This window comes from Akebia trifoliata, chromosome 8 (assembly GCF_017979445.1).
Source record: "Akebia trifoliata isolate Shusen 1 chromosome 8, ASM1797944v1, whole genome shotgun sequence".
NCBI classification, from domain to species: Eukaryota; Viridiplantae; Streptophyta; class Magnoliopsida; order Ranunculales; family Lardizabalaceae; genus Akebia; species Akebia trifoliata.
Window position 1 is genome coordinate 14,051,296 of NC_141382.1, and position 11,584 is coordinate 14,062,879.

The 11,584-nt window shown below is 35.8% G+C and overlaps 1 protein-coding gene and 1 pseudogene across 1 annotated transcript; both read right to left on the reverse strand.

Moving 5' to 3' along the window:
• Positions 1-6,877: 6,877 nt before the first annotated feature.
• LOC147396217 (peroxidase 5-like) lies at positions 6,878-8,258 on the reverse strand (annotated as a pseudogene).
• Positions 8,259-9,181: 923 nt separating this feature from the next.
• Positions 9,182-11,106, reverse strand: LOC147396218 (peroxidase 5-like). The gene is made up of 2 exons (XM_086450842.1): positions 10,463-11,106; positions 9,182-10,167 (listed from the first exon to the last, which is right to left on the reverse strand). The coding sequence occupies exons 1-2, from the start codon at positions 10,676-10,678 to the stop codon at positions 9,391-9,393; spliced, it is 993 nt and encodes a 330-aa protein (XP_086306968.1). The 5' UTR covers positions 10,679-11,106; the 3' UTR covers positions 9,182-9,390.
• Positions 11,107-11,584: the final 478 nt, after the last annotated feature.

Consider the following 11,584-nt stretch of genomic DNA (forward strand, 5'->3'; position numbering starts at 1 on the left):
ATTTTATTGAATGAATGTGATCGTGAATTATTTATTTGTTTACTTAAGATATTTTTAATTTAAATATTGATAATTTGATTAGTAGATTATAATCTTTAGGTCATATCATATGTTACATATATCCGAATTTTTGAAAGTTTTAAAAATTGTTGGATCTAAATCTTTTTCGAACTATTTTCATATCGTATTTTTACCGTCTTGCATTTTTTTCGTCGAATTTTTGAACGAATCGGTGTATCACTATTCCGAATGATATTCAATTTATTTTCGTACCATTTTTCCCTATCCACCGAATTGCTTACTATGATCTCATCAAAAAAGAGACGTTACTATCGGCAACTCCACTTTTTTTATTTTTTTTTTTTTTTTTAAATTAGAGTGCAATAAGTAAAAGTTGGGATACCAATAATAGCAGTAGGGATTCGTCTGTTTGTGCAATGGCATAAAAAGCTATTAAGATGAGTCGTGCTACCTACCCGCGTATTCAGCATTGAGCTGACATGGCCGTGCACGTATAACCATAGATTTGTTTTATTTGAGATACAAGTTAGAAATCAACTGTTGGACAGTCCAACTCATTGTTGAACTCAGTGTCCGAACGCTAGCAGTCCATTTTCCTATATAGATAGGGTACATGTCCGTGTCCATCCCCGTTGTAACGGTGGTCTCATATTCCATCGTCTTAAGGATCGGCGTTGCTGCCATACCTCCTAGGATTGACCATGAGACAAATTTTCAAAAAAAATTCCTTTACCTTTAAAAAATAAAAAAATAAATAAAATACATGTCAAAGGTCCAATTTTTTTACTTTATTTTTCCAATAAAAATTTCCATTTTATATACTAAAACATCCTTTGAAATACTTTCTTAGGCCCATTAGTCTTATAAGTATATATCTTGTTATTAATTTTTGTTGGGGTATTGTCACATTGGTAATCTATTGATTACTCATAACTATTGTGTGAATATTTTGTAATCTTTTGGTGGTACGCTGAGTTGCGGAGGTGCAACACCCCACGCCGGAGGTCCCTATAGTGTAAATTTTTATTTAAGAAATTTCTATATTTTGTGATTTCTATTTTTGGGGAGATAGATACGTTTTAGCACTCTCAATTTTATAAATAAAGATTTTTAAGATTGTAAAACTCAAGAGAAAATAGTGATTATTCTTGGTCTAAACAACCGAAAATCGTTGTGTTTTGTTCACTTTTGTGCTCTTTCTTGTTTTGTTCTTTAACAATAACATCCAACTACTCATTACTAAAAATTAATGTACTTTTTGCCAGTTTGGGTCATGCTCAGATATCATTGACGAACAAACTTGTGTCTCAAAATTCATGTGTGCTTATAAAACTAGTTATTTTGTTAATTTATCCGTATTTATAAACTCAAATGACCAATTTGGTTAAGTTTGTAAGGTGTAAGGAAGGTTGATATGACAATGTGGGTTCAAAAACCGCTTTCAACACTACTGACCACTAAACCTTGCTTAGCTAAAAAAAATGAAGAAAAAAACAAGAAGGAAGTGTGTTCATATACTCTTGCTAATTGATCCACATTCTTTTTTGCCTCTTTTAGAACATTTTATTTGCAATTTTTTTTCTAGTTAAAGTTATTATGTACTATTTTCAAAAGCAACAAAATCATGTAAATCGATTTTGCCTTTCTTAGCTACATTTTCATTGTTAGGTTCATTAGATATTTTACACAAGTCCTGTAGGTAGAAAATTCAGATGACGATATGGTAACGCAGGCTTTCATGAGTGCAATTATTCCAGGAACAAGGTTGCATGAGGCCTTGATAACAAATCCAGATTCATACATGATGTCCGAGAAATACATCAATTTGGACAATGCACTCAAGAGTAGAGCACGAGAGAATTTCGCTATAGTAAACACCGTAGTTCCAGAGAAGACTGTGGTGAAGGTCGGGGGAAAAGAGGAAGAGTAAAAAATCAAGAAAAAAGAGGGAAAGAGAGGTGTAAGGTTGGGGCACCTGGAGGTAGAGGAGGATATTGACACCTTTGACTGTGTGTGTTTCAACAAACTTGAAGCATATATAGAAAGGGATTCGAGCTTTGTGTCTCTACCAGCAAATTACAAAAGTAAACTGAGGAAACCTTACTACGAGTACCATCCTTCGAATGAGTGCTTGACGTTTAAACATGTCATTCAAGATATGATTAACGAAGGAAAACTCAAGATGTTCATATTAGTAATAACATAGGGGATAGTGGTTAGGGAGCTTCTTCCCCCGTCCTAGAGAGGTGGTCAAACTTAAGGGCAAGGGGCACAAAGGGTGGTCAATACGATCATTGGTGAGTACAACTCATATAGGGTGGTCAGGGGTGTTGGTTACTTGGACACCCATGTGGACTCAACACATTAAGTCACATAATAGGACTCCTTTAGGAGTCAAAGTCATAGTGAGATTGAGTCCCTATTGTATCAGGAGACTGCAATATCTTTACCTATTTATCTCTATAAATAGATAATGATGATATGTACGTGAACCACAATAGAAAAATCAGAAATTCTCTTTATTTCCTCTCCTCTCTAATTTTGACAGATTTCTGAGTTTCTATTCGAAGACCCTAGGGTTTAAGGCATGGAAAGAACCATGACTGCTCTAGTAGTGTCGACGCAACGCTTGTTTGGACTTTTCGATCTCTGACAATTGACTCAACGCGACACGAGTCTAAATTTGGATTTCTGCTACGTTTAACAAATATGCTCCCTAAAAACCTAACAGGGGGTTATATGTCCAAGGTCAGAAAAATGATGCATGAGAGGAAATTGAACCAAGTCTCGGAGGAAATGGCTATAGCACAAGAACAAGAGTCAGTTTGGGGGAGAAAAGAAACTATTTTCACTCACGACGAATTGATGAGAGTGGGCAACCCCCAAACGATGCCTTGGTTATCATACTTGCTATGAGAACAATGGAGCTAAAGAGGATCATACTGGATATGGAGAATGCAGTGTACATTTTCTTTCTTACAACCGAGCAGATAGGAGTGGTCGACAGTCTGAAGCCAACAGAGGCCAGTGTGTATGGGTTCAAAGGTTCTCCAACCTTATCAATCGGGTAAATCACTCTTCTAGTCGCAATAGGACCAGAGGCAGTAATGATTAGCTTTGTAATCATCAAAGCGAGCTCGACGCATAATGCCATACTGGGAAGAGGTGATTTACTCCATGTAAGTAGTGCCCTCAACTTATCATTAGGTTGTGTGCTCCTCGAATAGAGAGGGGCCCTTGGAGATCAAGGCAAATCAAGTGATATCGTGGAGGTTCTTTACATCAATTATTAAATAAGGAAAACATTGAGAGAAGACTAAAGGGTCAAGGAAATAGGAGCCAAGCTCAGTTCCATTGGCTCTGCAATAGCAATCACAAAAGGAAGTGTTGTCAGGTCGGATGGCAACAGTTGAAAGAGTGGAGTAGCAAGATCTGGAAGGGCTCAGCAAACAAACTGGGGTAGAAGAAGGAGAAAGAAGACATGGTTTGATTCATGATAGAGAACAATTATGTTGTTGCCTGATCATTTGAAGACAAGCCATGCATTGACCAGTACAGATTGCTTGCCATCATTTGAACGTGGATTCAGGATTCTTTTACTTCTTTGAGTTGTACTTTCTTGTTATCGAAGTTCTTACTTTCTCTTATAACATAGTTTGAATATTAAATAAGAGATTTTTACTACTTTTTAATGGTGTCTCTTAGTTCTTTATCAGATCATTGTTTTTAATTTAATATTTTCATTTTCATGATAATAAAATAAAATAAGAATCTAGTCTTTATTATATGCCACGTAGATTACCATGCCATCAAGAATTTTGATGTGACAAATCCTTCATGGTTGGATCAGATGACACGTGGTGCATATGATCCACGTCATTAGTCATGTGTATTTGCAATTGTGCTCCACAAGTACTGATGTGATAGGCATGTTTGGTTCTGGCAAAAGTTCAAGCTGTTATGATTCTGTGTGACCATATCATGGGTTAAGAGAGTAATTTTATTTTATTTTATTTTTTTATCTTATAAAAACACTTTCCTTTTTTTGGTAAGATTTCAAGCCTTCCTACCGGCCATATTGCTCTAATGGGTTACCCCATTGGCAATCCAACCCCACATCCCACTTGATTTCATCAAAAAACTCAGATTCAAAAAAATATATATATCGACAAGGATTATTTTGGGGTTCATCCAACGTTTTTAGAATGGACGGCTATCAAACTTACATGCATAGTAATAAAAACCTCCGTTGTTGTTCTTTTATTTTTTTTTAATTTTTTTTTTTTAAGTCTCATTTAAGATGTATTTTGTACTCAAACATAAATTAAATGTCTAATATATATTTCATATTTTTATTTTATATATTTATAACTTTTTTCCATTTTATTGTCATTTCTTTCCGATTTTTCCAAAGTTTTGTTTGACATGTTTTCTTTATCATCAAAGTCATGTCTTGGGCTCTCAGAAGGCTCAGCCATCAAGGATAAAAATCTATGATTCTTAGGGAAATATCGATTCTTATTGAATCATACAGAAAAATTTGAGAAATCTGGTTAGACTTGATTTGACCATCGGTCCAATCCGAATTTTAAAACACTTCCATATAGAACAAAACACTTTGCCTAGAACTTTTCCCTAGAAATATCAAGATCCAATGGTTGGAGTCATTTGTCCAAGATTGGGTCCGGCGATCTTGAAGGTGAACTCATATGTTCACATACAATCCTAGCCGTGTATGTATGAGATCCAACAGTTAAGATTTATCTTAGTGATCCGTATAATATTCTTGGGATGCTTCTTTTATCGGAATCATTGGATCTCGCACATACACGATTGGCATTGTATGTGAACATATGAGTTCACTTCTCATGTTTCTACGGATCCCAACCTTCTATACATAGATATATATCAATTTGGAGTTAAAGAGGCAAAAAAAAGAAAAATATATAGTAAAGTTAGGAGATATTGTAGAGGTAATTTTTGTAATTTACCTTGAGATACTAGTGATTCACTAATGATCCTTGAGATATCACACATGAACTACCCAAATAATAGAAAAATGATAAAGAACACGAAAGATTTTTTACATGTTTCGACAAAGGTGTCTATTTCCACATGGAGCCATTCCGCTATATATAAATCAATCTTCATGTTACATGATTTTCCAAATCCCTTTTTTCCTTTCCTTTCTCCTCTTTTTCTTTTTTCTTCCCTTACAATGGCTTTTAGCCCTTTTCAATAGAAAAATCCTAAATCTAAAATAAGAACCTTAATTCTCATTCAATTAAAATTGTCATCTTTACCCATATCCAAATAAAATAATTATCTAAAGGAGAAAAATATTTCTAAATTGGGATTCTTTCCTAATTAAATAGAATTTCACTAAATAATGCCATTATAATCTCGAAATACATGTCAATTGATGTGAATGAACGATCTAGTTGTGAGTGATTTTTATCCCTTCACAAATATTTTTGAAAAATGGTAAAAGAAGAAATATAGTAAATTAATTGGAGTGATATTATTGAAAAATTGAGGGAGGGGATAGGAAAGAAACTAAGTTGAAAGGGGTGAAAAGAAAAGACAATAAATTGGGATAGGGTGGATCCCACTCTATTGTAACTGAAGGGGACATTTATACCTCCACAATTATAGCTAGAGTGGGACCAACAATTTTGTTTTACTTATTAGAATTTGTGACGGATACATCCTCTTTGAGTTAAAGGAATAAAATATGAAAAATAGTAAAATTAAAAGAATATTATTTAAAAAGGGGATAAAAGAAGAAATATAAGAAAATTACAAGGATATTAAAAAGAGAGATGAAAGACAATAAAGTTGAAAGAGGTGAAGAGAAAAAATAATAAAGTGGGTAGTGTGGATCTCATTCCTCTATAGTTGGAGTGGGACTCACCTTGTGTTTTATTATTTATACTAGATTTTGCACGTGCCTATGACACGGGCATCATCTATGAGGTTGAAGAGGTAAAAGTAGAAAAATAATAAAATTGACGGGGTATTAATAAAAATCTTTGAGGTTAAGGGGGTAAAAATTGAAGAGATATTATTAAGATTGGGGAAGAAGATGAAAGACAAAAAGTGGGTTAAAAAGGAAATATAGTAAACTTAGAAGAGTATTACTAGAAAAAAAAGGTAAAAGAGGAAAAATAGTAAAATTAGTGGGATAGTATTAAAAGAGAGGAGGAGGAAAGACAATAAAGTTGAAGGGCGAGTGAAAAGGAAATGCTATAAAGTGACTAGTGTTAACCCCACTCCACTCTATTGTAATTGGAATGGGATATTTATCCCCACAAAACTGTAGCAAAGTGGGACTTACTATTATATTTTATTATATAGATGTACGATCTTAACGTATCCTACTTGTATGGCGTGACGTACCAATATAAACATTAGTTATTGTATATGTAGGGTCATAGACATACTTATTATGCCATGTGAAAATTGGAGTCGTGTGTCTTCGAAAGAGATAAGAAAGGCCCATCTCCCCGTCTACGGATCTAATAGAGCCATTAAAATACTATCAACAACTTAGATCCCAACGTTGGGGATAAATCCTAAAAAATAACTCAAAAAACTTAGGAAAGAAGAAAAGGAAAGGAGCCATGATGCCACTGATGTTTGGTTTCAGTGTTTTACAAAGAATTCAAATTATCATATAAACCTTACTTATTTGAGTTGGCGTCTGTGTTTCTATAATTCTTATAATGTCATTTTCCCATATTAACACTTATTAAGGTTTTTACCACTTTGCATTGTCAAAGACAAGCATGTAGAGTTTTATTACAAGGAACAACATACAATCATAAAATAACAAAAGAATTAGTTTACAGTTGGATTAACAAATAACAAATGAAGGAAGAATACGCGATCAAATTTTCACAATTCCTCAATAGATAAAATACCAGGAAAGGTATAGATGTTTAGTTCACAACTCCACAGCTCTTCCTGATCTCCCCTAGTGTGGGGTAAGAACATCAATGGACCCCATGTGTACCATTGCCGACGCAAATTTGGTGGCCCAGGTCGAAGGATGTTTGGCGTTGTTTCTCACTATCCATGTCGTTGAAGGGTTACTCAACAGCGTCTGATCGGAAGTCAATAAACCTCGGTGGTTCTCCAATTCCTGGTAATAGTTGTTGTCCAACCTATTTGGTGTTGAACCATCAAGTGGCACAGTGGGATCTTGACAAGCACCACTGGTTGATGGAGCTGGCACTTAGTTTTAAAGTAGGCAGCAAATTTGCGATCCATTGATGGATCTTGTGGATGGGTGGAATTGAAGGAATAGATTCGGTTTGAGAATGAAGAGCAGTGTGAAACACCAATCGAGTGTGCCCCAGAGAGCGTCACCATCTCATCAAGAGACAACCCTTTCCGGGCGAAATTGTCCTCAAGTTGCTTGGCATTGAAGAAAGGACGGGGTAGGTTCTGTGAAACTTCGTCTTTAAGAGAGATACAACCATCACGTCGTCCTGCAGGTACAGCGTAGTTGATCCCTCCAACCTTATAAGCACTGTCACGGGCGGCAAAGGCAAGGATGTCAGAGCAAGAGACGGTCTGTGGGCAATGAGCCTCAATCTGATTCTTAGCCTCATTAATCACATCGAAGCCGCGTAGGCTTGGATTATTTGCAGGATGTTCCCTCTCCGAAGGATTCCCCGGTGTTGAATTAAGTAGCACGGATGAGTCACAACCCTGAAATACATAAAATTTTAACATATTTAGTACTAAAAAAATTGAATCATGCACCTCAATAACAAAGGTCATTCTCATGGTTTTAAGTTTTGTATCCAGATGTTCTGGCCAAAATCAAAACGAAAATATCTTATTTTTCCAATTTCCTTGGTGTATTTCAGATTGTATTAGTCCATATAGTTCCAATTTTTTTCTTTTCACCAAAACATTAGTCCATGTTGTTCGTTAAAGTTTAAACATATGAAATAAAGGAAGGGTTACTTAGCGCATACCCTAACAAAGCAATCATGGAAATGCATCCTAATTAAGCCAGCAGCTATGCCAGGATTCCAAGATACAGCTTTGTTTACGGATTTTCTAACAATTGACTCGGCTGATGGGCAAGTTGATCGATAATAACCCACTTTGAGGGACGCGGATGACACCGAAGCCATTATCGAGATGGCAAGAAAGAAAACCAAGCAAGAGATCATCAGAGTAGTCCTCATTGTAACCGGTAAAGAAGTAACAAGAGAATTAAATTGTGATTGTGAAGAACAAATGAAGAAGGCGATGTAATGTGCTACTGAAGGAGATAGATTGAAAGTTGTTACGAAGTAAAAAAGAAAGAAGGTTTGAGAGTTAAAAGATGGAGAGAGCTCGTGAACTTTAGACGTATTTATAGATTTGTGATCGGTTTGTTTTACTTTGTAAATTAACCAAAACGTGTGTTGTAGCAATCACCATCTGACTTGAAGCGTTCTAACTTGCAAGGTTGAAGAGTTCTCTTTCTCCGTTAGCTCTATGAAGGGGCAATCAAGCTGCTGCAGCTTTTTTTCGCTTTTAATTTTTGGTGGGCCAGCCATCAATTTTGACTTTTGCATAATGTCAACTGGCAATGAAGAGGATTACATGACTTTGTACAATTTTAAGCATAACAAATGTTATAGAATTTGGGTCTAATAAAAATTGAAGTGCGAGTGAAGAGGAAATGCAATAAAGTGATAACTAGTGTTAATCCCACTATATTATGATTGGAATGGGATATTTATCCCTACAAAATTGTAGCAAAGTGGGACTTACCATTATATTTTATTATATGGATGTATGATCTTAACGTATCCTACTTGTGTGGCATGACGTACAAGTATAAACATTAGTTATTGTATTTGTAGGATTTTAGACATACTTATTATGTCATGTGAAAATTGGAGTCGTGTGTCTTCGAAAGAGATAAGAAAGGCCCAACTCCCCATTTCCATTTCTAACAGAGCCATGAAAATACTATCAACAACTTAGATCCCAGCGTTGGGGATAAATCCTAAAAAATAACTCAAAAAACTTAGGAAAGGAGACATGATGCTACTGATATTTGGTTTCAGTGTTTTACATAGAATTTAAATTATCATATAAACCTTACTTATTTGGGTTGGCGTCTGTATTTCTATAATTCTTATAATGTCATTTTCCCTTATTAACACTTATTAAGGTTTTTACCACTTTGCATTGTCAAAGACAAGCATGTAGAGTTTTATTACAAGGAACAACATACAATCATAAAATAACAAAAGAATTAGTTTACAGTTGGATTAACAAATAATAAATGAAGGAAGAATACACGATCGAATTTTCACAATTCCTCAACAGATAAAATACCAGGAAAGGTATAGATGCTTAGTTCACAACTCCACAGCTCTTCCTGATCTCCCCTAGTGTCCCTGTAAGAACATCAATGGACCCCATGTGTACCATTGCCGACGCAAATTTGGTGGCCCAGGTCGAAGGATGTTTGGCATTGTTTCTCACTATCCATGTCGTTGAAGGGTTACTCAACAACGTCTGATCAGAAGTCAATAAACCTCGGTGGTTCTCCAATTCCTGGTAATATTTGTTGTCCAACCTATTTGGTGTTGAACCATCAAGTGGCACAGTGGGATCTCGACTAGCACCACTGGTTGATGGAGCCGGGCACTTAGTTTTCAAGTAGGCAGCGAATTTGCGATCCATTGATGGATCTTGTGGATGGGTGGAATTGAAGGAATAGAGACGATTTGAGAATGAAGAGCAGTGTGAAACACCAATCGAGTGTGCCCCAGAGAGTGTCACCATCTCATCAAGAGACAACCCTTTCAGGGCAAAATTATCCTCAAGTTGCTTGGCATTGAAGAAAGGAGGGGGTAAGTTCTGTGAAACTTCGTCTTTAAGAGAGATACGACCATCACGTCGTCCTGCAGGTACAGCGTAGTTGATCCCTCCAACCTTATAAGCACTGTCACGGGCGGCAAAGGCAAGGATGTCAGAGCAAGAGACGGTCTGTGGGCAATGAGCCTCAATCTGATTCTTAGCCTCATTAATCACATCGAAGCCGCGTAGGCTTGGATTATTTGCAGGATGTTCCCTCTCCGAAGGATTCCCCGGTGTTGAATCGAGTAGCACGGATGCGTCGCAACCCTGAAATACATAAAATTTTAACATATTTAGTACTAAAAAAATTGAATCATGCACCTCAATAACAAAGGTCATTCTCATGGTTTTAAGTTTTGTATCCAAATGTTCTGGCCGAAATCAAAACAAAAATATCTTATGTTTCCGATTTCCTCAGTGTATTTCAGATTGTATTAGTCCATATAGTTCCAATTTTTTTCTTTTTACCAAAACATTAGCAAAAGACCAGATTTTATACCTTGGAACATGTTGCTCTTTAAAGTTTAAACATATGAAATAAAGAAAGGGTTACTTAGCATACCCTAACAAAGCAATCATGGAAATGCATCCTAATTAAACCAGCAGCTATGCCAGGATTCCGAGATACAGCTTTGTTTACGGATTTTCTAACAATTGACTCGGCTGATGGGCAAGTTGATCGATAATAACCCACTTTGAGGGACGCGGATGACACCGAAGCCATTATCAAGATGGCAAGAAAGAACACCAAGCAAGAGATCATCAGAGTAGTCCTCATTGTACCCGGTAAAGAAGTAACAAGGGAATTAAATTGTGATTGTGAAAAACAAATGAAGAAGGATGTAATGTGCTACTGAAGGAGATAGATTGAAAGCTGTTATGAAGGAGAAAGAAAGAAGGTTTGAGAGTTAATAGATGGAGAGAGCTCGTGAACTTTAGAAGCATTTATAGATTTGTGATCGGTTTGTTTTACTTTGTAAATTAACCAAAACGTGTGTAGCAGCAATCACAATCTGACTTGAAGCGTTCTAACTTGCAAGGTTGAAGAGTTCTCTTTCTCCGTCAGCTCTATGAAGGGGCAATCAAGCTGCTGCAGCCTTTTTTCGCTTTTAATTTTTGGTGGGCCAGCCATCAATTTTGACTTTTGCATAATGTCAACTGGCAATGAAGAGGATTACATGACTTTGTACAATTTTAAGCAGAACAAATGTTCTGGAATTTGGGTCTAATAAATTTGTTTTTGGAGGACAACCATGCATGTGTTGTAGATTTGTAGGTGAGAGTGGTTTATTGACGACTCTGGACTGTTTTAACTTTTTGAAACGGGCCAAAACCTTGGCCTGACCTAATTTTGTAATAAATTGGATTTTGTGAATATTATTTATAATTTTATGAAAATAACAAAGCTAATTTAGAAAGGAAAAAAGTTTTATATATTTTTAATATTTCATAAATTTAAGTTAGTCCAACTAAATTAAAGTGATTAAGGTTCGGCCCGATCCAGTCATTGGTTTTTTAAAGCATTGCTGGAAACGTAAACGTGTGGTAGGTCACTCACTCCTAGACCTCTTCAACGACTCTATGTAGTGTATATATCACACCAAATTAAACCTTAATAACTCTATGATTCTCTTACATTGTATATAATCTAAATACCAAACCTAGCTTAGAATATATTATTCAA

Bases quoted from the DNA above. Each gene is read 5' to 3' on its own strand.
- LOC147396218 (XM_086450842.1), bottom strand. From the start codon at position 10,678: ATGAGGACTACTCTGATGATCTCTTGCTTGGTGTTCTTTCTTGCCATC. The intron at 10,168-10,462 runs GTATGCTAAGTA...TATGTATTTCAG, and splicing joins TCCATGATTGCTTTGTTAGG to GGTTGCGACGCATCCGTGCT.